Source organism: Pteropus alecto, unplaced genomic scaffold (genome assembly GCF_000325575.1).
Source record: "Pteropus alecto unplaced genomic scaffold, ASM32557v1 scaffold11, whole genome shotgun sequence".
NCBI lineage: Eukaryota > Metazoa > Chordata > Mammalia > Chiroptera > Pteropodidae > Pteropus > Pteropus alecto.
The window spans coordinates 11,445,523-11,473,285 of NW_006431956.1; the positions used below are offsets into that span (position 1 = coordinate 11,445,523).

A 27,763-nucleotide genomic window follows, 5' to 3' on the forward strand; every position below is an offset into this window, starting at 1 on the left:
CGGCAAAGCAAGCACTTTAACCCTAGTCTGACTCCAAATTCCTTTTCTGTTATATGCCACAGAGGAGGATATTCTTAGAAATATATTTTCCCTGTTTCATGATCACTGAATTTGGGGGTGATAAAAGAGACTACTGCCCCCCACCCCGAATACTCTTCCCCTTGGAACTATCCATTACTCAGAGGCCGGTCACAAAGAAGCCTGTCCCCACTCTCGTCTGCTCACTCGCATCTCTAAAGGAGAGAAAGATTGTGAAAGAGAAAGCGTTCCTTTTGGCTCACAGCTGAGAGTTCTAATAACAGGTCTGAGTGGAAAGGAGGCAGAAACGAAGGCTTTGAGTAGTCGACTCAGTTTCTTGGGTCTCTAACAGATATGAGAAAGCCGACTTGATTTGGATGGAAGCCTGAAAAGGTGAAAACAGAGATGCTGTCTTGCACTGTCTCTAGGTAAGTCGGAGGCACCTGTGACGACGCATTTGGTTTCAAATGAGATTACGTCCTTTATAGGCTTACTGCAAAGTGACATTCCACATTATGAAAGGGTAATCCCATTAGGAAATTCTCTGCGAATGAATTTCGTTAGAGTGAAGTTTTAAGGGAAGCAAGTTTTGTCTGCCTCATCGACCGAACCCCAACATAGATGTACTTCTTTCCTTGTGGCTTTCAAAACCTCCGTCAAATTTCATATGGTAGGGACAATGAATGTATTATTTGAAGTGCCTTGACTCCAGAGGAATATCAACTACTTCACAGGTAGAATACAAATATCCTCTCACTTCAAATCTGAGCAAATAGTCTTAAACACTTTCTAAATCCTATTATATGTACAAACTCAGCACGTAAAGGTTGAGCTCGGTAGGCAGAGGAGTATAAGTAAATACGTCCCTTTCCCCATAGGTACACAGTATTGAATATAGGCGAAAAGGGCTTTGTACGCTATTCCCTCAATCCCTCAATCAAAGACCTTTTAAAAGAAAAGGCGAACCTAAAATAATAACTGCAGTTCTGCAATGAGGAACTTCTGTATTTGGATTTCATTGCATTACAGAGTGAGAAAGGGCCCCCAGAGGAGTCCACGTGACGCCAGCCCCGTCCCCCGCACACTGCCACCTTCTTGCGTGCAATGCGCTGGAGCCATTGGTCTGAATTCTAACGATAACCTGTTCTGCGTGCGTTTAAAATTTTCATTTAAAATCTTGACCAATAACCAGTGACCTTTAAAAGGGAGGCAGCAGGGGCTAACAGAAAGAGCCAACTAGAGGCTTTGATTATTTAGTCTCATTTTCCTCATCTACGAAATGGGAATTGGTACAGGATTTTGTGAGACTCGGAATGATCAAAGTCTCAGCACAGTCCTAGTACACAGCGATGCTCGCTAAGTGGCAGTCATTATAATTATTATGGTCATTCTGTAAGCAAACTGTTCTTATAAAGCGTCCCCTGAAAATGACCTTGCTGGTAATGACAGACATAGAGTTTCCTCATCTCATCAATCTCAAACCATCTTAGAAAAGTGCTTTGGTATTGGCATCTGTTTATACATTTGGATTAAAATGTAAAACTTCACTCAGTTTTTACTGAAGCATTGACCCTACTATAATTCAATATCAGATTAACTGCTGTCATCTTGCAAAGGACACTCTGCACAGCTGGGGCTCTGAGGGCACAGAGCCTGCAAAGCATCATTCAGTAAGAGAACTAAGTGGTGGGACAAGACCCTGTGTGAGATGACCATGACGGTTCAGGTCATTTTCTAAGAAGGCAAGTTTCTTCACCCAACTAGGATAGATACTTTATCTTAACCGATTCTAACCCACACCTTGACAAACAAGTCCTGTGTTCCTTCTAGAGAGCAGAGGATTTGTGAAGGGGAGAGAGATAAATAAGCTTTCTCTAAGATTTCAGGAAGACATTTTTCTTCCAGGCCACCAGGAGAACGACGACAAAAGAGCAAACACATGAAAGCTCTGATGTACTTGCTAACTTAAAACCAAAGAAGAAATTCATCTTCTACAAACTCACTTCCGCCCTCTTGGCTTCTGCTTCCAAGCCAACCATTACTCATCTACTGCTTTTCCATTTGCCATGAGTCTTAACTGGACACCTCGCTCCCCGCCAGCGTTCCAAAAGAAACATTAGTGGGGTATGATCTCACTAGCATCTGTGAAGGATTCTTCCCCGGGCCATTGATTTTCAATGCACTTTCCCCCAGTTTTTCTGCAATCCTAGACTGGAAACCACGGGAGCTTCATCATCAAGTCAAGGGATTCCTGAGAAATATTAATAACCCAATAGATCCACAGTATTCATCTGTTTCGTTCAAAGCAGAATTTCCAAGGCCTGCAAGTGACCGACATTTTAAAAGCGTTCCACCAGATTTTAATTATTCTGTTAACAGAATAATTCAGATGTACTTCGGACTGAATACGGAAAATAAAAATTAAAAAAAATTTTAAGTTCTTTTTGAATAGCAGTGTTATCACATTTAAATTTCAGCAAAATATGCATTAGCCTTGATTTGGGTTAAGCACGATTTCCCAGAAAATCACGTGGAACGGCTTCCTTACATTACTCTGGTATTTATTAACCTCCATGGCGTGTTTGATCTCCGGTGGCTCCTTCATATGGGCGTAATCTGAGAATCCTTTGGCAGCATCGTGTTTCTGCTTGTAGGCAATCTTAAGAAAAAACACACACACACACACACAATCATAGGCATGGCTATAATATATATTTAAATGCCCCAACCTTTGGAAGAAAATATAACGCAGGCAAAATTCTTACCCATGTCAAGCCCTGTCCCCTGTTAGAGAAAGAAGCATCATATTAATGCCATCAATTATCACCAAGTTAAAATTCTTCCATACTTGGATGGAGAGAAAGTATGAGAATGATTCTTTCAGCAGTAGAAGCAACCAAACTCAACAAGAGAATTAGAAATTAAAGAACCAGAAGACAGCAAACAAATTATCCCCTTATTCTGTCTCTGTCACTCTCTATTTATTTCCTTCACAGTTTTCAAATACTTTTTAATTTCTGTCAGATTACTTATTTTCTTTCTGCCATTACTAGAACAAAATGCTCTAGTTCACTGACTGCTCAAAACCCTGAACAGCACAAAGCAGTACTAAGTATCTATCTGCTCAGTGAGTGAATAAATAAATGAGTGAATAACTGAACGAGTGAGAATAAAACAGAAATAAGTGAATAAATTATTTCAAACTTAATTATCAAAGTTTATGAAGTAGAGTTAGTACTACTTGGCCCAAGAGAATAAAGGCAACTTAAAAACAAAAATCAGAACAGTTTTATCAAGAATAAAACAAGATCAAATTTTCAATAAAAAAGAATACAGTTAAATTTAAGGAAAAATTTTTACCAATATGAGCTCCTTGAGAGCTATGCCTCTATCTTACACATCTTTTAATATCCTGTGCCTATCATAGTAAATGACAAAGAGTAGAAATGCAATAAATTTTTAGAGAATGGATGAATAAATGAGTTTATTAAACATTCTCATGAACTTAAACTCCTCATAGGCTTTAATTTAAAAATACCTGCCTCCCCCATTTAACTTAGATAATATACTTCTCTAAAGGATTAAAGTAATAATTACAAAAGTATTTTAAAAAATTAAATCATCAAATATGACCACAAAAAGAAAGCCAGCTAGGGTAGCTATCAATATTTAAATCCCTTCTCTGCTTCCTCCACTGAGTTTCTCTCGAAAATTTTCAGTGACAGAGAATTCAAGCTGGGGCATCGCAGTCTTTAAATTCTGAAAGCTCTGATACAAAGTTCCTCCTTTAATGAAACCCAAGTCTAACTTCCCATAACTGCATCTACTTGGCCAAACAGGAAGTCTATTTCATAGGACGGAACTTTGAACGTGGGAACACGGCTGACAATGACTTCCAACGAGTACCGAATATCTGTACATCCTCAGCGCAAATCCCAATTTATCCCTTTCTTTTTCAAGGTGCCCAGAATGTTCCAGATATAGTCTGACCTATCCTAATTAGAATTATTCCATTTAACCCAGACTATCGTCTTTCATATGCTATATGTGATCAGTGCCTCCATAGATCACATTTCCCTTTTGATGGCTATATCGAGATTTCTATCTACTAATGTCTTCAAGTCTTATTCAGTCCCACCCAGCCTTGTTCCTACATCCAATCCTGCATATACAGTCTATTATTACAGCTCACATGCAACTCTTGACGTTAGACCAGGGATAATTCATCTTGTTAGAGTCTGTCCAGAGATTTAATCCTTCGGGATATCTAATTCCGATGAGCATATCTTTACATTTTGACCAATTAATTATGTTAAGCAGAAAACCCATTAAGAACCTCCATTCGAGCTGAGAAAGTCCATTATTTCAGTTCCATTACATTCTATAACTTTGGGAGAAGGGAGAAGTTTAATGGGTGGCCAAGTCTATTAAGCCGAGAAAAGATTACTATAAGATTTGTTCCTTCCACTTAAATGAAAAGAGCTAGCTTATACCTGTCTCTTTTTGCTGGATGCCTGGCTTATTTTATATATTAGATTGACTATCATACTTGTGACTTTATAAACATAACCAATGCAGCTGATCATTTCATAGGTTATCGCAGATACGGTGAGTCATCAAACATGACTTTAAAAAGAACTCTTTCTTAAAAAGGCTATGTAATTTTCTACTTGCAGCATTAAAATAGTCATTTCGTTTATAGCAGCTACTAAGCACCACTTTAGAATTAAGATTACATCAAATTGAATGGAGCTGAACTTTAATTTATCATATTAATTTTCATCCTTAAAGTAGCTAATGGAAAATTATGTCAAGCTAATAAATTTCCTGATAAATTTAATTTCTTAGGATTTGTCATTATTGTGTGGCATTTCCTAGATCAATAGTTTTCTTTATATCTTGAGAATTAAGGTTGCTACAGAACTGGACACCCAACTAGTGGAGGACACTTGTCATAATCCTGTATACTTTACATATAAATATGTTTATATAAGTAATGTATACATTTATCGTATATATTTGATCACATAGTATATATTTATATCTCCTATATGCATATATAAGATGTACATATATTTCTAACTTACTGTAACTTTTAAAGCTACTCTACAGGTAAATGTACTTCGACTCAATAGCACAGATGCCTCTGACACTCCTGAAACAGGACCCCTTGACCAGTATAGATGAAAACATAGGTTCTCAGAAACTTCTTTGGTTCAGATGCCTAAGTATCCTGTATTCCTCCTGTAATATAGGATTATTTAGCCTCTGCCTGAAACAGCCCTGGTGAGAAGGATTTCATTATTTCACGGCACAATCCATCTACTTCCAGAAGCTTTCTTTGTGATCTATGTTTATAAAATTTTTAATCAGGGGTGTCTAATAAAATGGCTTCCTAAAATCTCCACATCTCTCTCTCTCTCTTTTTAAAGGCATTTCTTCCCATCAGTCATTTTCTATAGAGTATTAATCTAGCTAACTTCACGTCATCACTCTAGTTTGAATGTAAGCATCTCAGAATGTTTGCAAATTGGTTTTAAGATAATATTTTGTTTCAGTGTCAAAAGTTTAGGAGACATTTTATTAGAACCCAGAAGCCCATTAAATTTCAGATTTGGCTAATACTCTAATTTAGGTTATTGGCACAAATCTGATACTATTTGGACACAGTAAAAAGTTCAATAATCACAGACACTGTCAAATGGTTCAATGTTCTTGACTGTCTTTTTTACCAGGTAAGCTCTGAGAATTGCAATTTTAACAATAATTAAATTGATATACATAAATCTAAAGAAATGGTGTTACAATTACATAAACCTTTAAAATAGATACCTTATTCAGAGTCAAGGTTTTTCTTTGTCAATAAGTTCAGTGACTAATTACAACACTAAGCGGCATTGCTTTTTAAAGGCAAACTTATTTTTCCCAGGGCACATATTCTACTAAAGATAACACATATTAACAAGGTAAGCAATAACCTATTCTGGCAAAAATAAAATAAAATAAAATAAATTCAAAAATACACGAAATGGATTATTTTTCATGTGGAATTCTGTATTGCACATATCTGTGTATTATAGACCTATTCATGCTATAAAAGGTCAGGAACATTGTGTACTTTCAAAGCAACGAACATGTAAATATCTGAAAATGTTACCTTCCCAAGTATAAAAGCATAAAAATAATAGATTTTTAAATTTTTTCTTCTTTGTTGCATAATCATTGTTTGTCACATTTTGAGTGTTGTGTTATAATTATTTGCTTTATAAAGTAGCCAGTATTATCAGCAAGTGGCTACATGACCAGATGCGGACAGCCAAAAAAAAGGGAGAGAGCATCAGTCATGATCAGCCATGCAGAACATTGACATCACGTATTTTTAGCCTCATGTTGCACAGTTGAGATTAGCTTACTGCCAAGTTGGGTACACGGCGGACATTTAAATTTGTAATAATGAAGTACTTAGAGATATTCTGCAATATTTATGAATATTGCAAGGATATTGCAAGGATAACTATGCTTGGTATTTTTGGAGAGCAATCTATTTTCAAGTTATTTTACAATTATCTAGGTATCCTCTACTTAAAAGTAAAAAAAAGACCTAAGTAAAGAAGGAAACTCGTTTAATAATAATAATAATAATAATAATAATAATAGATAGAAATGGTAAGAAAGAAGCGGTACAGTGTGTGGTTAAGAAACTAGACTCTGGAACCAGACAAACTGTGTTCATGTGCTGGCTCAGCCATTTATTGGCTGTGTGACCTACGGCAAGTTACCTAACCTCTCTGTGCTTCAGGCTCTACATCTCCAAAATGGGGATATCTCATAGATTGGCTAGGAGGATTAAATGACATAAATATATATAAAATGCACTGAATAGCACCTAACATATAGTAAGCATTTCTGTGTGTTTACTGTTATTATTAACCTAAAACGTAGCACGAAGAATGTAAACTATGTAAAAGGAAACATTTCCTTGGAAAGAAAATCAACGAATTAGATAAAAATCCATTTCACGAGTATTTCCTAAACATTTCCTATGTGCCAGGGATTGTTCTAAGCAGAGGGTACAGAAGAGGACAAGACAGATGAGGCCCCTGCTCTCATGTCACTTAGGAAGACAAGGAACAGATTAATGAAGTTTAAAAAAATCAGATCGTGCTATGAAGAAAACAAAACAATAAGAGGAATGAGAAAGGTGAAATATTCTATTTCGAAATTCCATTTTAAGAAATAGGACAAATTAAATGCATTAAGTATTCCTTATGTGCTGGTGTACTATAAAGGTAAAATCACCCTTGAAGTCTTATGGATTCAAAACGAGTTTACACGATGACAGTTGCTAAGTTTGTAACCTGCAACCACTAAAATGGCCACTTCCACTTGATGGAGGCTCTTTTTGGTAGCCTGAGATATTCCAAATAGAAAAAAAAAAAAAATCCACAGAGAAGGAAATTCAGGAACCACTTGTCTAATTGATGGAGCACAGACATGTGGATCCTCAATCTAACCATTAACTCTTTGTGTGACTTTTAATAAGCTGCTGGAATGTTCTCCACTAGAAATCGCACATTAAATCAGAGACTACTTTAATATTTGCTATAAGATTTCAATCTAAATGAACTGTTTAAATAAGATTAAATTTTGTTCTATTAATAGCTGTGATTGAGATTAGGAAAAACAGTATTATGTGACTAACATAAACTTGCTTATGCTTTCCATTTTCTGCAACTCCACCAGTGACTACTAACAGGCCATGAATCACTTGCTTCCATCCTTAATTCGGTATGTAGTACCCAAGATATACAACTTTTTAAATAATTTATATTAGGTTATATATTTTATCCACATAGTTATACAACAATTCAAAACCACACCTCACTCTGAAGCTGCGTAACTTCTCTTGCAAAGACGCTGTCAATTGTGGCTGGCATCCGCTTATAAAGAGAATTGGAAAGGTCCGCCTTAATGGTGCCTTTGTATTTTGCCTGGGGGGGAAGAAAAAAAATAAACATTTCTCTCTTTTACTGTAAATATTGAAAGAGAATTTTTAAAAAAGCTTTCTTCAGAAACAGAATTAATTAAAAATTCTGAAGACTATTTAATCTTAGATACTGGATCTGGCAAACCTATTTTGAAGAAATATAAAACCAATTTATCACAGAGCAATCTTTAAATGAGACTTTCAGGAAAAAAAAGTGACTATTTTTTCTATTTAAACCTATGTACATTTCTAAATGTAAATCTATTTGTGTGTACTGAGAGTTTCATGTTTGATCATTGAAGAAAAGTCTAAAAGCAATGAAACATTTGAGTTGCTCCAGAAAATATGAGTAGTTAGAACATACTATCTAGAACCTGTGCAAAGGACGGTTGCTTTTTTCAATTCTTCTTAACCTCCTTCTATCACGATAGGGGATGGATTGCTTTTTTGCTCCTCCTGCGCCTTCCCATGTCCAATCTGCACTGTCCCTAAGTGATCTCAATCTTTACTATAAAGAGAAACACACATTCACCATTTTCACTTGGGAAGATTAGGTTCGAAGTAACACAACAGATTGCATACTTTTTTTTTTTTTTCTCTGCAGTTAACTCCTTCAGGCAAATGAACCAATTAATAATTAAGAACATCAAGAATTTCTCTGCACAGGAGAAGTAACAGCTAACACAAATAAACAAAACGGTGTTTTTTCACACTCTGTCGACAAGTCTCTGATATGACTCCCATTCAAAGCTAGATTTAAGCACTGATTTATTGAGCATGTGTCCTGTATAAACCTTGGATTCCCACAAGGATTTGGGTACTTAATAAAAGGAAATTTGAGTACATAACAAAAGGACATTTACCAATTTGCCTCACAATTTTTTCACATTAGCAAAAAAAATTCTGAGAAATATTATGTTGATTTTTTTCCAACATATGAAACACTAGAGGTCAGTCGTTTACACTATTTTATTCATTCTCTTGTCAAGTTTATCTTCTCTAAGTGATCTATTCACAGACTGCAGAAATGCCTTATCACAGAAATCGCCATAACAGTTTTTCAATGCAACACATATTGTGGTCCTAAATACTCTCAGAAAGAGACTATATGATTTTTCAGCTGGAAAATAAATGTAGTACCTTTCTCACTCTTTGATTTCAAAATAGGTATCTCTGTTGAACTGATTCTACTCAAAAATAGTTTAAATCGATTTAGAATTATTTACCAAAAATGTCACATTTTATGGAATCAGTTGTTAAATTTAATATATTTTCAAAAGGATATTCGATAACATAACTAATAAGTCTGTTAGGAAATAAAATAATGGGACTTCTAAGACTATCTTGCCAGTACTTTCTACTTATTGAATAAAATAAGTAGAATTACTCTTGAAAAGAGTAATTCTATGTAAATGGGAAAGGGTTGGAGTCAAAATATAGACATATATAATATAATATATCCACCACAGACAGTAAAAGGTCATATTACATGAATTAATTGATAGTACATACAATTACATAACTGTATAGATACCACCAACATTTAGTGATGCTTTCAAAAATATTATTCTCTAATGCACAGACTTTAACCTACATAAATAGAAAAAGAAAATGCAAGCCATTTTGAAGTTTTTGATGCCTTACCTCAGAAATAAAAGCACCAATATTTTTTACGTGGTTTAGCATAGGAGTGTCCGTCACAAATGTACACTTGTCCTTAGATTTTTTATATTCTTCTTTATAATGGATCTAAAAGAGAACAGTTCACATGAGAAGAGAAAGAAGATAAACAGTTGAATGCTCTGTGTTTTGAATAGAAAAATTAACTTGAGAAAGTCCATTTTCTGAAGTAAATACTCAAATGTGGAATGATGCTCAAAACAGCCAAATCAAATAAACATACCCAGCACAAATTTGTAAAAGCAGTAAGGCATAATAAAGAAATCCTCTTCCTTAGATAAGCAAAGGTCCAGTTAGCATCAAGAATCACATGTATTGGACCCACAATGATTATGGGGTCCTGTTGCCCAGTTTGTCCAGAATAATTATTAAATATTCTCCATTTAACTCTCACAAGTATACTGGTTTACTGTTACTTTTAAGCCACTGACCTTAGCTGTTAAACCTGTGGTCAAACAAATATAGCTGCCTACCTCTAGGTTGAAAACAAGTAGTCATCAAGACAGATGGAACCATTTAAGAAGTAGAAGCAGAAATTAAACAAATAGAGATCACTATCAGCATCATCACCTAGACACGCCAGATTAGAGGAAGGAGCTTAATTGTTGCTGTGATGGGCTTCCTGCTACTAATTAATTCCCCTCAAATCAAGCTTACTCAATTTATGAGCACGCATAGGTCTCCCACCCTCCTCACCTCCCCCAACAAGAGTGCCCAGAGAGCTTGCCGCATGTTTGAGACCATCCCACAATGTCTCCCTGCTGTGAGTAAGCAGATGAGCAAGAAAAAGGTCAGTGAGGCTTTGCTGAAGATGCTCATTTGTCCTCTGGAACTCACTAGTAAAATGAGTCATCCTTTCTCCCTGGGGAAGGGCCAGAATTGTTATTCTGGATAAAGACGCCACATGGACACAAGAGCCAAAAAGAAGCCAGGCACTATGGAGAAGGGCCTGAAATGTCATCTCACTGTTACACTAACTACAGCCCAATCTGAAAACTGGGGTGGAGGGGAGGGATTTACGACTAGTTGAAAGGATGACGGTAATCTGCTGATAGTAAATATCAACCTGTAATAAGGTCGTGTTTATCAACCCAAGACTGTAACTACTTAAGCTGAAGAAAATGTCCCAGTTCAGATGAGAAATTACATGGTCTCCCTAATTATAACCTAAAAGTGAAGTTTAATTCAATATACTACCTGGTTTTTAAAGGACACAACTAATACTGATGTTTCACACAAACATTTCATAGGGATTTCACCCTATGCAAACCCGATTTTGAGGGGCATTTTTTGACTGTAACCAGATATGAATATATTAAATAACCTTATTTCAAAATACCATATTTCGCTGCAGTGACTCTTAGATATTACATACCTACCACATTAAACATTTGCTTTATTCATGAAATCAACATTAGAACATATTTATCTTATCTGAGCACTAAATGACTTTTTTCCCTTCTAGAGATTAGCTATAATTTTAGGTCTCTGCAAATCACCCTCCTCAGTCACTAGTAATTAAACTGTTAATGGCAGTATGATAAATAGTGGGCTATTTTGATCATAAGGAGGAAAAGAGAAGTGTCTCTGTTATATAATTAAGTGCGAGAGAAAATAACCTATCATTAGGCTTAAGTCTGCCTCATTATTTTTATCTTTTGCCACCACCCTTTCCCTATCACATTCTCACTGTTTGCTGCAGTGGTACGTGCTATGGCCACAAGACCCCTGATAAGCTCTGTCCTGAGCAGAACATTCAGGACAGGAGCACAGGATAAGGGTAAAGGAGTTACTTCCTTTGCTATGCAAGCAAATAGCTCAGTCTGAAGTGTGGTATCCATGCCTTTCTTTGGTCTTTAGTTAAAAGAGAGATATACGTACACACGCACAAATATGTTTCTAATTTCTCATGAATTATACTATATGAATGATAGACAATAAGCTAATGAGCTGAAATTTTTATACAAAAAAATGTCACATATTAGTAGCTTTCCTATACCAGGAAAAGATAAATGAAAGAAAACTGTACCAATGACTGACACACAATCTTCAGTAAAATAAAAAACACTGAGTAGACAGCCATCTCCTAATACAACCTATCTATTGAGTAGATTGCCTATCCTTCCCCCTTTCCTATCACAAAACCCGAATGTATTTATGAGATTAGCAAGGCCCCTACCCTAGCCCCAGAGGACAAATTCCTCTAAACCAAGCATGGTTTTCTTATTCCTCTCGGCCAATGATTGGCCTGGGGAAGCCAGGAGCCCAGCTCTGGCCATGAGACATGAGTGGAGTCTTCCCAGCAGGATTCTGGTATTTCTGTCATAAAGGCAGACAGCTGCTGGCACAGCCCTGGGACACTTTGCAGGGCATCGCACTTCCGCCTTTTTCCATTCCCAAGAATCACAGGGATACAGAAGCAATGATGTCATCATAGGCAATACGGACCATACTGAGGATGACAGAGCCCAAGGAAAGGAACCTGAGAGTCTGACAGCCTCCACTCTGCCATAACTGGACCCCCAACCTCCAGGCTTCATGTGTAAAAAAAAAAAAAAAAAAAAAAAAAACCTATTTGTCAAACGTCTGTGCTGGGGTTTTCCTGTTACTTGCAGCCATTTGTCCTTATAACCAATACACCATCCAAGTTATTTCCTGATTGAGAACAAAAGGGGGAAGTTGATAACTTAATGATCATTAAGATGCCACAGATATTTACTTTCTGCTTTGACCTCACCCATGAATCCCACCATGTCTCAACTACACTGAGAGTTAAATTAGTTCGGTGGCGGTGGCCCTTCCTCCTCCTCGCCTAGTTTTTTGTTTTTGTTTTTGACACTTAGTAGGAGATTTAGCTAATGGCTGAAAGTGGGTGGCAGTTGTAAAAATGTTTGAGGATATTTCTTTTTATAAGCACTCTTAACCAAAAGTACCCAGAAAGTCTTTTCACAAATGGAGCCATATTGGTTCAATGCAGTAAACCCTGGAAGAAAGAACCGTACTTCACGCTAACTGAGTACTTGGAGCCGAGGCTGTTCTCCCAGGTCCTCTAACACAGTCAGAGCTTTCCCTGGAGGGGTAACCACAAATCTAATGTTTTCAGCATTGGAAAGATTTACCCACAGCAAACGATGCTCATCTGCCTGGAAAAAAAATGTCCTTTCTGCTCCACGCACATGAACACCCTAAAAAGGCTTGAACCAAAACATTGAGTCAGAGGCTTCATGCAGATGTGGCCAAAACTGCTCTGCAGAAGAATTTATACTTAATTAACAGAAACGTATAAAAGGTCCCCTTTAACCGAATATTTTTATAACCATCTGAGAAAAAGCTACTACATCCGTGATTCTGACTGCTCAATAGAGTCGATAGATATGATTTATTTAAGAGATTGATTAGATAGCTGGCTAACAGGATAAAATAACGCAGAGAGGCTATCTGGAGAAATAAAAAGCATGATTTTTGGTTAACAGAAAAATAAGAGAGGCTGCGTCCGAGGACCAGGTGTCCTCTAGACTGGGAAGTGACTTATGCAGAGGGAAACCCCACAATATGGGCAGGGCACTTGCAAACCAGAAACTAGGTGAAGCAAAGAAAGACTAAAAAATGCCTCGTACTGATCTCTGAAGTGAAGCCACCTGGCCTGAAAAATGGAGAGTTCTATACAGTGCAGGCTTCCCAGGACATCCCTCTGGATCAAACTTAACATTTTAATAAATTATCCTGCAAGGGCGTGATACCGCAAGGTCCACAGGCCTGCTGCTGACCCCGAGCGCTCAGGGAGAGGGAAACTGAAAGAATTGAACTGGGGAAGCTCTCAGAGGGCCGAGGGCAGATAAAACAGATGGCAGTCATCCCTAGCACGGTGAAAATCATTCAAACTGCTACTAAAAGATCAGCTACAAGTCAGGAATTAGGACTGCCAATGGCTGAGCATGATGTCCAAAAATGAGGTTGCTCTAACAGCTCTCTGCAGCCCCCAAGCCCAGGAAACTCTGAATATCATCACAAAGGGTTCAGGGACAAAAGGAAACACCGTCCCACCCTACTCACAGCCACAGGCCATCCACATCTGGACTGCTGTGCACAGATCTGGTCATTACACCCCCTAAAAAGGCATGAAAGCTAGAAGAGGCCCAAAGAGAGACAGAAGGATGATGAGGGGGATGTAGAAGGGCTGCTCCGTGAAGAGAAACCCTTAAAGCTACTCTTCTTATCTCGTAAAATGGAACAGAGTGACGAATGGCTACGTCGGGCTCTGGACTTAGCTGGACCTAAGTCTGAATTTTGTCCCCACCCCTGACTAGCCAGGTGGCCTTGGGAAGCTACTCAGCCTCGGGTTGCACCAGCTCTGAACTGAGGCTCAGAGAGCCTGTGCCAATGCTTCGTGTGGCACAGAAGACAACCATGCATGGCACACAAGAGAGGAAGACATCATGGTGGCTGAGGCATAGAGTCAGACAGACCTTGTTTCACATCCCAGGTCTGTGGCTCACTAGCTGTGTGGTTTGATCAACAGAATGTGAGGCTGCTTCTTAAAGCTTCAGGACGTAGGAATACTGAGCGGGCCAACAATACACCACGTCCTCTTGGTGACGTAGGCTGCAAACAGATCGTCTTCAGACAAATACAAAGGCTCAGGTAAAACACACAGGTGCCCCTTCAGAATATAATGAATTAGAAAACGAAAGTAAGGGGCTTGAAGGTTCGTCTTTAAATTGAAGTTTGAGACCAGGGAAAAGACTGGTGCGGGGCTAAGAGAGGGCTTTGTGTTCAAATGCTACTCCCCGCTGCTTATCTGTGTGACCCAGGCAGGTGACTCAGCCTCTCTGAGCCTTTACTTCCTCACCTCTAAAATGGGAAAAACAATAGGATCTACCTCACAAGCTGCAATGCCTGGCAGGGGTATGATTCCCACCATCCTCTAGCTCTTCCTAACAAATCACAAGGCAACACAGAGTCATATGCAAAACGTGATTGGACGGGCACAAAAGTCATTTACAGACGTAGTAGGGAATAACTGCTAGCATGTCCTGAGTACTCACAATGTTCCAGTCTACTAAACACTTCATCTGCGTACCATTACTCAATCTTACTAGTCCGCATGTTGCCCTTGAGAAACTAAGCCCAGCCTGCCTTCCCAAGGTTACTGTTAAGTTGACTCATGCGAATTGACTTCAGAGAACTTGCCAGCACACCACTCCACTGCCTAGGATTGACTTCCCTTGAAAACAAACATTTGTAAAATATTCTGATCACATTGCTCATTAACCACCACCGAAATGCCCAGTATTGTGCTCACCTCTTCACAGGCACTTATTTGCTTTTCGTGAGCCATCTTTCTACTGTTCCAGCCATTCTCTTCCCACTGTTTTAGGATCATCTAAATTCTCATCGCTAGTGAGCGATATATTTCCTTGTGCTTCTAGTATTCTAATTCACTTATTTACTGTAAATATCTATAAATATGAGTTAATTCTATAATTCTAGGATCCCCTTGAAGAATAAAATAAACCAAGTCTAGTTCATGAAAAGAGTCACAACAAAAATGCTCCTTTTCACTAAAATCCTCCTCATCGTCTAGTTCAGGATTCTTAACACTCAGTTCAGTTATCCATGGATCCTAAATTGAAAATCAGCGTTATGTGCACATTGGCACTCTACCCATTTTTCTGGTTTGGAAAATGTATTCATGAGATTCCTTAAAAGGTTCCCAAAATGTTTTTTTTTTTTTTTAATTATTCTTTTAGACAGAGATCCTCCCCAAATTACAAAATTATGCAAATCGTAAAAGGCTTTGGGTTCTCGAAAGGAATATGCGCTGAATTCAATGCTTTACGATTTCATGTCAGAGTGACAGCAAAATCCGTGAGGCACAAGAGTAAGAACACAGACACCCGGTTCTGCAGAAATTTTCTTTATGGGTGACCTCGAGGAAATCACCTAAAATGTCTGGACTCAGTTCCATGATCTGGAAAATAATTGTGTTTTAATAGATGATGTCAGGATTTACTCTCCGGTTCTATGATTCTATGACATAATAGTGCCACACACACAACACAAAAATAAGACAAAAACTACTTAAGTCACTTACATCGCTAATGAGTTCAGTGCATTTTCTGGCCAGTTCCATGCTCAGGTCTTCAATAACAGGCTTAAAGAACACCTGTATGGAACGAAAGGGGAAAGAAAACGTATTTCTAATCAGCAACTTAGAGGAACAAATATCCTTCTTCAGTAGGTACCTGCCCACTCACCCTGTCTTCTTCATTTTCTTCTTCCTCTGTTTTTTCCTCTTCGGTTTCATCTTTTATATCCTCAAATACAGGGACCCTCATTTCTCTCTCTCTCTCACTCTCTCTCTCTCATATATATACACACACTCCTATACTTTTTAATTCTCCAAAGGAGTACTTTTTATGTACTGCAGCACCCTTGAGATCTCGGAGTCTGTAGTGTCCTGGCAGGAATGACCTTGCCCAGGCCACCTCCCTATTTAGCTCACACTTCACTCTCCTTATCACAGCTCTGTGTGAGTGGATGGAACAGGATCCCGGAGGTAGGCCAAAGCTAGCTTCCCAAGTGGAAATAACATTTTAACAGGCAAAATTCAATTTCATAAACTTGTAAAGTCAACGCTCTTTTAACTGGTTAAAAAATCCAGAGGAGACCGTTTATTTATATTTCACTAATTCGATTCCTTCATAAAAGAGCTTGAAAAAGACTTCAAAATTCTGGGGAAACTACTCAGCTATAACACTCAAGATAGCATAGCCCATGCCTGTTATCTCAAAGATTCTTCAGCTCCTTCTAAATAAAGCTTTCATTAGAATGTCAGCCAGAGCTCAGATTTGGTATTATGACTCTGAATCATTCAAACTCATTTCATTAACCTAAATTAAATTTTTTGAGACACATATGTACTTCTCACATTCTAAAAAATATATTAGCTGACTAAAGGCTAGTAATTTATTATGAAAAGCCCTTTGAACCCTTCAAAGAATCTATTCGGAGTTAATTATGACTGTTAATGCTATATTGCTATATTGTGTTAATTGTAAACATCATTAAACATGAAAAATTGCAGTTAACATAGGCTGATATATCAAAAGTTCTAGAAACATCATTGTTTCAGAAAATAATAATCATCCTTTTTCAATTTTGCCCATTGTGTCTATTTTTACAAATTCATTACTTATATATTCCTCGGTGTGTAATATGCACTTGAAAAAGTTTGGAAAAACAAACTATAACAATATTTATAATGTGGTAAACATCATTATTTATATAATTAAAAATATATTTCTCAAAACCAATCTTTTAATGTTAATTCAGGCAATTCTAAGACTCTATCCAGTTCATAATTTATCAATTTGGTTTTTAAATCCTAAGCTAAATTTATATTTATACAGCCATAGCATATCAGTATTAGACATAAAAAATACCCTATGGTGAATAATAAAACTAATTATATAACATACAATTTTATTCAAAATAATACAGCATTCTAAGTAGCCAAGTATAATGCTTTTTTCTCTTGATATCATATCTAGTTTTTAATTTATTTTTTAAATTACTTTGGCCTTCCTAAACTAAAAATTCTGACCAGAAAAATTCTACACTGTCACTGTGTTTAGATTATTTTTCAAATTGTTGTCCATGAGGCTGAATGAAGTTCCACAGAATAGTCTAGAGGGAGAAAGACTGTTTCTTAAATGAACATGTTGAAGGAAATCTGTACATGAATATCCACCCTTGCAACTTCGAGACCCACATGGCAAGGTGACACTAGGAGCTCTGAGAAGACCTACAACCTAGAAAAGTATTTAAGTTTGCTTAATCCAATCCATGAAATCCTATCCATCTAATCTAATCTAAACTATTTATCTACCTATCTACTTACCTGCCTACCTATTTTTAATGATATCTGATACTCCAGAAAACTAACATTCTTTTGTGAAACGTTTCTTAGGAAAGCACTGTTCTATTCTGAAAAAAAACGTGTTCCAGAGGAGTCGTTGGTCTTTGCATGAAACAGTATTTGATACAGGCTAACTTAATGGCATCACGTATCCTGCTTATAAGCAAAACACCCAAAAGAAATGTCCCAAGGGTGCCAAATTTGGAAAACTTGACTTTAAAATAACAGCGATGTCATGTCAATGTAGAGAATTCTACAAGGAAATTCTCTGTACGTTATATTTCTTCCCTAAAGGAGCACAATGTGTGGACTCTGATGGATTCCTCCAAGTCCTCTGCCAAAAGACTGTTCTAATATTCTAGAGAAGATCTATTGTATTATCTCTATTTGGGAATATGGAAGTTTACTTTTCTTGCAAACTTCTAGAAGTGTAGGGGGAAAATCTTGCCCCAGCTACCTAAAATGCACCTTTTAGCTAGTGTTTGAGGTGACAATACTTGTGTTGCTCATGGTGACATCTGTTCCCCATGGTGAATTACCTTCATCAGACTTCAACGGCTGCTTTACCTCATTTCCCATCATGTAATAAGTTCTTATTGGCTCTTCACTGTGCTGGGAAAAAAAAAATAATCTGTTGAGATTATGCACAAAAGTTTTGAAAGCAAAACCAAACACCATATGTAATGTGAACATAAATTTTCCTTCTGAGTTTTTTTCCATCAGAATTTTAAAGCCACAGAGATCCTTAAGAAATCAATTCTAGCAAAGCCCTCTCTTTTACAGAGGACGGAATTAAGGTCAAGAGAAATTAAATATTTGTCTTATTCACAAAGTTATTCAATGGAGCCTTAGAACCAGAATTGAGCTAGAGCCCTACATTCATGCCTTCGAATAAGCGTCGTTATGCCAGGCTCTGCGCTAGAGATGCAAGAGTGAGTAAAAAACATACTTAGTGCTAAGATAAGGTAGAAAATAAAAACCCATCGTTCAAGACTTGCTGGAGGAACTCCTTAATGGGTTGTTTGGCAAGCTAGATACATTATTACTTTTGATTGAATGCATTTTTCCTTTCACCTATAGGTATAATACAAAATTCATGTAGTTTTCTCTAAAACATTTTAAGCCCTGCACTTTATCACAGCAAAGCACTCTTGTCAATAGCTCCGAAATGTGACCTGGGGAATAAAAAGAAATTCTTCTCCATGGTTAGCTATCATGTTTCAAAATTCCCTATCATTCTCTCTCTCTCTCTCTTTTTTAAATCAAGTTAAATGTTGTATTTTAATCCATATTTTCACCTTGGGGCACCCCAAAAGGGAATATCTATATAGCTGCTAATCCCTTTTCCTTACTGAGCATTTCATTTTACATTTTCTACTTTTTGCTTTAGTATTCCGTCCATGCCCTGATTCAGAATGAGACAAAGGTGGAGATCACGTTACTTACAGCTAGACCCCTGCCCCCAGGCCTGGCTCTCCTACAACCTCTAGGGCAAATTATTGAATCTCTCTCTGCCTCTAATTCTCCATAGTTAAACGGAAAAACTGAATTGCCAGAAGTTAATAAAAGAAAAGCAGCTTAAAAATAGTAAAGGCCCTCACAAGAACAAGAGTTTTTAACTAGACAATAAAAGTACACAGTTTCAAGAAAAGCACTTGACACAAAAGGATCTTCTCATTTGAAAGGGTGAAACTCTATCCCATCGCTATGTTTTTAAAGGACAGAAGGGCCTCATATAGTATAACAGCTTAAAAATAAGAGCTAACGTGTGTGTTATGATACAGAGTCTTTGCTCTTTTTCGGGTTTGATGTTTATGTGTAAGCAATGTATTTCCATAGAAAACGCAGAGTCCAGAGTCGCTGAGGAAATTCAGGTCTTGGGGACACAGACCCTGGCCAGGGAAACACGTGAATGCCACCATCATGAGTCACAGAAGAATTGCTGTCTTCAGTCTTCTCAAGGTCACATGAGACAAGAGTCTCGTCGGTTCTGACAAATTTTTCATACTTATTTTGCTTTTTTCTCCTTTCTTTTCTTTACGGTGATAGAAAATGTGTTTTTCCTCGACATGGTGATAAGTGACTTACAAATGAAAATCTATAATGAACACTTGAAATAGATTGGGATTCAGTTCTAAGCTGAGAAAAACTTACAGACCTAAACTGAATGTTTCCATTTTAGAAATTCAGTCGACAGTCCTTACGACAAAATGTTCACCCCTAAATGGTTTGGCGAAAGAGGGAATAGTTCATATGACTTGGCTCCCATTTGACTTCCTCTTGGGACTCTTTTACATACTCATTTTCAGTTTCTTGGTTTTATTTATTTGTTTGTTTGTTTAGTTGGTTCGTTGGTTGCTTGGATGTTTTAATGGAGGATCATTTGTTTATAGTAACTATTCCCCCAGAAGGTTCTCGGTTGAATTCCTGGTTATTTTACTTTTGCTTCATATATTTCCTCATTGTTTGGCATCTGCCCAAAAGAGAACTTTACTAATAGATGAGGGGGAGAAATCATTTCTTAAAACAAGAAATGGAAGCTCGCTGACGCAATTCGTCTTCTTTATAAAAGAGAAGCATTCTGCTTAATATTAGCCTGATCTATTCTTACAATTTACATTCATTAAGCCTATCTTCTTCTTTTTAATGGCTATTTCATTACCGTTGTTAATTAGAAATCAAAAGAATACAAAGCAACCCAAATAACTGTCATCCTTACCAATTATGCCATTAATGTAAGATTTAATAGAGTGTTTTTCTGTATTCTTATTCCTGTTTTCACAAATATATATCCTATTCACAAATGAGTGTCCCCTAGGCTGGTATTGGAGGAGGAGAACAAGAAAATGCAAATAATTTTTGACACAATTTCGAGGTTGGGTGTGGTTGGGATACCAAAATTAAAAATACGTACTCTTTCAAATATATTGACAGAGAAGAAAAAATATTCTTATTCAGAGTTTACATTAACATAAGCATAACATTAACATAAGACTTTGATTTAATTTGCTACTTACTTAAGATTATTAGTTCAGTTTTAATAACAAGGAAGCTAATACCACAATCACTCTGTAATACTTCTAATGAAGAGAAAGAAGTCCAAGATTTGAGCAGTCTCTCTGTAGCTTGTAACCTGGAACAGAGGGTCAGGAGCTAACAAATAGCTTGGCTATCCCAAAAAGCATCTCTTTTTCTAGAGTTTTGTTGATGTGGGAAAAAACTGTGAAGACATTAAAACTGGCAAAAAAAAAATATATATATATATACACACATGCACATACATACATACGTACATACATACTTATGTGTTACCTTCTGCCTAATTTGGTTTTTCACTGCCTTTGAACTATTTTACAACTCCATAAATTATTGAAAACTGATAACAATGCTAATGTTGCTTTATGCAAATTAATTGTGTCCTAGGGAAAAGCAATTGATTATTGCCTTGCTGATAGACCTTTTCTGCATCTATTTGTAAATTCATTTCAGCAGTCCTTATTACTCATGTATGTGTGACTCTTCAAATTCACCTTTGAACCAATTTTAACATCTTACTGTTGCCCTCATTAATGAGTTAAAATCTTTGAAATGTGTTCATTTGGTTTCATGAGAATTATGATTTTACCATTTAAAAAAAAAATCTTTCAACAGATGCAAATGATTTAATCATTCTCATTTCTTTAACATTCAACAAAAATAGAAAAAGGGATGGCATTTTTCAATAAAGCCCAATTCTCTCCATTGTGAAATACAGCTATAACAGTTCTTGGTGTTTATTGAAATTAGCTTTTCATTTTGTTTTGTTTTCAGGTCTGACTCATCTGACTATTGGCAAATGCCACATGTGTGCTTGTATATATGTACATTCACACAACACACACACATACACACAACATACACACACACTCCAGCAGAGTTAATTCACCACAGATGCCAGTTCCCACTTGAAAAGCATACAAGGCTTCAGTAAAGGCAAAGACTTAATTACTTCTCACATCTGGAAAAACTTGAATATGAGAGTGGATTTATTGAAGAAGCTCTTTGCTTGACTGTCAACGCCTTATCAAGAGCCAGAGAGAGCGTGGGTTTGATCAATGCTGGCAATCCTTTAACCCTTCCAAGAGAGATGTTCTACTAATTAATTCATAACATGTCCTGCTTACATGATTTATGAATTTTATGAAAACACAGGAAAATAAATAATTTCCTAGCAACTTATAGAGAAAAGCTGTTTTTGTCATGTTTCCAGTGGATAAAATCGTAACTTAAAATTTGGAAATAATGAGGAAGTCCTTTACAGTCAAGGAAAAAAAAAAAGAAAAAGCTTTGGGAGTTGTAGAGCATATTGAAAACAGCCATTAGAACAATAACTTACGCAAATACATGCAAAACTAGACAGTTCGGCTGTGTATGGAGAAAGTGCAATAATGTTTCTAAAAGGGAAGTAAGGGAGTTATGCGAGCGAGAAGATTTAGAATGGAGAGAGACGAGGTTAGCAAAGCATCCGGCAACTGATGACCTCAGGGAGAGCTTTATGAAGTGGGTTTGAACCATGAACCCTTTACAAATAACACAGTTCCTGGACAATTAACTATGGAAACAGCGACTTTACACCTACCCTATGCCCTTCACATGCCTTGAATTTAACTTTTACCCCTTTACTTTATCATTAGTCAATTGAAATACTCATGTACCTGGACTTTATGAAAATTCATCATGAAAAAATTATTTCCAGGTTTATTAGTCTAATAAAGAAAACTAGTCAAAGGAAATTCATTTATGTGTATCCAAAAATAAATGGAATTTGCTAAATTTATAATAAAAATTCACACTTCTAGTTTTCTTCTATCATAATTTTATTATTGAAATGCACCTACTTTATCTAATTTTTATAAAGTGACATTAATATCTCTACTGGAACCTTAAGTGTCAGGATTTCTTCTACCCTGAAATCATAATTTCATCATAGTTTTAAGCCAGGGAAAACAACTGAACCAATGCTCACAAGTTCAGAACTTTTGAAGCATTGATTTCTGAGTCTTATTTCAATTGTTTCCACAGAGTTTTTTCATGTGTAACTCAAAATATAAGATGTCAAAATAGGATCATAATTAAATGTTTCATTAAAACAGCTATAAAGTTGGTGATGTTTTAAAATAATTGGTACTCTTTGAATAGTGCGAACTAGTTTAACATATATCGGTAGTAAATTCTCTGAGGACTCTGTCTTCTTTATTATTTAATTTGTGTGTGTATATCTATCTTCACCCATCTTCACAACAAAAAAGACTTGTGAAATCTCTACCCATCTCACCTATTTCAATCATACATTCGTTCATCAAATATTATCGACCATCTACTTTTATGCCTTTCACTGTACTATGCTTTGCTTCCCCAGTATATTTCGGCACTGAATATACATGAGATAGTCAATATTCACTTCTCTATTCAGTTAAAAATATTTATTTTCTTAGGCTATGACGAAATTTGTTGGACTGTCACAAGCTGCATTTTCAAGAAGGTAGCAGCATGTTTTAAAGAATTTCTATCAATGTTCAAGTAATTTTGTAGATATCGACTTTCTATTCTATTTTATATACTATTTCTATCTAGATCATTTTTTTCCATCCATCTTTTCTCAAATTGCATATGCAAAATTTTCCTTTACAACCCTAATATGTTTGGCATGTTTTTAATTTGCTAATGAAATGACATCTCTCGGGCAATATCTATGATGTTTTAACTATTTCAGAAATCATTCTCTGGAGCAGTTCCATCCAGTAGGAACACGATGTGAGCCACATAAGGTAATTTTTAAATTTTTCGTTGCTACATTAAAAAAAAAAGAAACAGATTAAATTGATTTTAATGATATATTTTATTTAGCCCAATATATTCAGACTATTACCCTTTCAATATGTGAGCAATATAAAAAGTACTGAGATTTTACATTTTTTATACTGTCTTTGAAATTCAGTGCGTTTTAATTTTACACTTACAGTACATCTCAATTCAGAGGAGTCACATTGGATAGTGGCTGCCACAGTGGACAATGCAACTGTACACTAATGCTATGAGACTGGAAATCATTTGCTAGTTCTCATTTTGATCACATATACTTTAAATGCAAAAAAAAAAAAAAAAACCATTTAAAATTAAACTTCTTAAGATGAGAATTTCAGAATCCTAATAAGCCAGCAATAAAACTACAATCTATTTTACTTTCCAGTCCTATCTAAATCATAGTGCTCTGTATAGGAATGTATTTTATTAAAGGTTTATCGTTACAAATAATGAATTAACTCTTTAAATTATGTTTTAATTAATTTCACTAAAGGTGTATTTAAAATGCTATCTTGTTTCATTAATGAGAATGACATATTTAAAGTCCCAGCAGTTTTCAGGATAAACATTCGCTCTTTAATTATCTAATAAATAGATAATTATATGAGTGAGTAATAGGCATTCACTCTTAATTTCTCTATCTAAATAGCAAAAAGTCTAAATAGGGAAATATCCTCCACTGAGACTCCCATTTTTAACTCGTATAACCCAATTTAAAACACACCAGCAATTTGCTCATCAATTTGGCTACGTAAATCCTTTTTAAACCACACTGTAAAGCAATGTCACAGTGAGTTAGGAGATTTTAATAAAGAGGCTGATGGATCATTTAAAGGACCTAAGTGTTTTAGTGAAATGAGATTTTTCTATTAAAAACTTTACATTTTCAAATCCTCAACAAAAAAAAATTTTCAACAATGAGGGAAAACACAGTATCTCATATTTCTGTTCCACAGACAACTTAGCTTGTTTCCTTGATGGAGCCAATAAAACGAATATTTTTTTTAACTGTTGGGATTTTTAATAATATCCAAATGCAATGAAGTGCTTTGAATCTAAAAATACCATTATATAAAATGATATCCACGGTCTTAACTGTTATTTGTATTATCCTTTATCCAAGCTCTGCTGAATATTTTGGAGAAAGATGAAACTACATAAAAATGGAGAGAGGCACTCAAAAACTCTAGGAAGGCCCCCTTTTCTGCTCACTACCAGGTATTGCAAGAGGGCACAAAAGGGTGATCACTGTATGCCAAGTATTGTCCTCTAGGCTTTACAAATAAAATTCCACTTAATCCTAACAACATTCATTTCGCGGTGATACTGGGGCTTAAAGTGATCACGCACCCAAGTTCGCACAGTAGGAGATTCAAATCCAGGTCTGAACTGCTTCATTTTGCCCAGAACCTGCTGAAGCATGCAGCAGCAGAATGTTGGCTGTTATTTCTAATAGCGATATTATTACTTTCTATCATCTTTTTCAGTTTCTAACTACAAAAGAATTGTCATTACAAACAATTATTGAAAGCAACGGTACTCTTTATGGTATGGAGATAATTTGGTGCCTACGATTGGCAAAAAGAAGACTCTCCAGGAGTTACAAGCAAGGGTAAAAGCAGATAATAATGAAAGCATTATGAGCATCTTTGACTCTTGACCTGGCAGGCACATAACCTGAGAAGCTTTCCTGTTTTTTACTTAAGCAGTGCTTTTTCTCTACTGATAACCAGATACCGCCAAGATCATAAAGTTCGTGTTTGCAGTGCTCTCAAAAACAATTAGATGCATATAAGATATTAGACACATAAATGAAAGAAGTAGAACGGAAAATAATTTAGGAGGCAGATTTTACTGTATCCAAATAGAGCCTGCCCTTTCTACATAGCTGTCTTAACAGCAAAAAGGAAAAAGAAAAAAAGATCTGGAAAGTTTTCTTTTAATTATATTTGATATGTAAGAATTTAGAATATGATTGCCATAGAAAATAATGTGGTAGTAATGACTTTTATAGTATGCATTCTCTGATTTACACATAACTAATGAAGATAATTTACCAAAAAACTGAAGAATTCTCTAGATTTAGTCTAAATATTAGGACAAATTCATCACAAAATATAATATCAATAATTGTGTAAAGAAACACCAGTCTTGCATGCACTTTGAGCTGAAAATGAGAATTTCATTTAACGATATGGATAATTTTTTAATGTACATATTCTAGCCATTTCTTGGAAATCTAACCATTTTTTAAAGCACAAAGTTGCAACTTGCAAGGTTTTCTACGTCAAACTGTCCCCGAAAGTGAACTTTTTAAAGAGCAATCATACTCTGAGAGGATTTTTTATGTCAAAACTTTTACTTAAAAGTAATTTTGCTGACACATTTTAATGAAGTATCAAGGATAACTTTTTTCAAGATTTTAATTAAGCTTTGATACTAGACCGCTATTATCATAATCTTATGAAATATTTTTTCCTACAGAAATATCATTTCATGTACATTTGATCAAGGCTGTAGTTGGTTCCTTATTTTAAGATTTAAAATCACTATAAATGCATTTCCTTTGACTATTCTTTATGGTATTTACATTACTTTCTCTTGTACAAACAGTCATGAGCTAAGGAAACCACGGACTTTAATTTAATCAGGTTAAATAGCTTAATTGTATAATCCCATCTTAAACAAAGTATTCACATGTATGGATTTTTAAAAACTTATTATAATAGCTTTAGATTTTCTTAACGAACTTTACTAGATCTTTTTTAGAGAGTACATGATTGTCAATTAAGTGTGTCTACCTCAAAATACAAAATTCCTGTAAAGGGGTAAATCATCTGTATTATAAAATCTAATTTTCTGGGATAGAGTTTCAGAAAACTTTATTATAAAGAAAATTACACAGTTTTATGCTTTAACTAGTTCTTTATTTAATTCATTTTTTATATTACACCTAAGTTCAATATTTTATTAACTTTTTTCCTACTTTTCCAAAACACAGCAATGGTGAACATCCTGTTTAAATAAACTATCTTTGTTTAAATATTCAAAGGTTTAAATGTTTATGATCTAAGAACTAAATATTTTTCAAACATCTCAAAAATGTCTCTCCTAAGGTATATTACAGGCTTTTATGATGTTTGTATTTCAGAGACAGGACCAGTGATTGTATTTGGGGGTCATGATTTGACAAAAATTATAACTGACTCATGAACTACATTATGATGGGTCTTCTGTTCAAGCTCTTTATGTTAAATTCAAAAAACAGAACATCTGCATAAGATGATATTCCACACTGAACTGACAGCAGAACAGTATTCTATATTCCAGCCTAGCAAAATCTCCACAATTGACCAGACAAAGATGACCAAAGACAGAAGATATCTGAAACCCGCTAGATCCTCTGAATGCAACGTAGTCACAGAGCCATCGTACGGCAAAGAGCAGCTCTGGCGGTGCCACATCTGATGCGTGGCGTGGAAAGAGCACCACACAAGAAAGAGTCTCAAGATCTGGGTTCGAAACCTCACTCTGTTAGTGACCTGCTATGTGGTGGCAGGTGGGTCATTTGAGGTCGTTGGTCCTTTATTTTTTCACCTGTAAAAAACCTGGCCAGCCTTTCTAGCTCTAAGATTGTATGATTACCTGATTACCAAATTGATCTGCTTATTTACTAATCACCGTGTTACAAATAGTTCAAAGATGAAAACATTATCTATCAACAAACTCTTTAATGAAATAAGTTTTTTTTTAAGTCAAAGACGAATAGAAGTAACCTGTGTTGAATAGCAGACACCATAGTAAGACCTTTCCAGATCTTATCTCATGGCATACTCAAAACTGTCTGGACAGCAAATACCACCAGGATTCCCGAGCTGAAGCTCAAGAAGGTGTGGTAATTTGCTTAAAAGTCACATCAACAGGATCGGAATCAAGACCTTCCGTATGTTTATGTGTTGCCTCACTATATATACGCATCGTATAATTCAACACTGTGATGTTATACGGCTGGAATCTACTTTTAAAAACTCCCTTTGTATTCTGACTACAGGTCAGAACCTAACTAGGTATTACTGGACGGCTAATAAAGTACAGGACATTTATAAAGCCCGTTTCTATATACATCAAAATGTTTTTAACTATTATATAAAGACACAGTCTTTAAACAACCATAAGGACATTTTTTCATAGTCTAGTCTAAAGACTATTTAAATCCAGGTACATAGAAGGAAGTATAAGTGGATTCCATATGCACATAAAACAGGAATGTATTCCCAAGGCACGGGAAATCGTCGGTGATGTAGCTATGCTGA

The 27,763-nt window shown here is 36.0% G+C and overlaps 1 protein-coding gene across 1 annotated transcript in view; it reads right to left on the reverse strand.

Moving 5' to 3' along the window:
- Nucleotides 1–27,763, reverse strand: part of NEBL (nebulette) — a 150,834-nt gene that overhangs the window by 88,435 nt on the left and 34,636 nt on the right. The window contains exons 4-8 of the mRNA XM_025043398.1: nt 18,146–18,218; nt 15,780–15,851; nt 9,650–9,754; nt 7,899–8,009; nt 2,567–2,677 (exon numbers count right to left, since the gene is read on the reverse strand). Of these exons, the coding sequence (XP_024899166.1) occupies nt 2,567–2,677; nt 7,899–8,009; nt 9,650–9,754; nt 15,780–15,851; nt 18,146–18,151 (405 nt within the window). The 5' untranslated portion in view covers nt 18,152–18,218. The remainder of the gene's footprint in view (nt 1–2,566; nt 2,678–7,898; nt 8,010–9,649; nt 9,755–15,779; nt 15,852–18,145; nt 18,219–27,763) is intronic.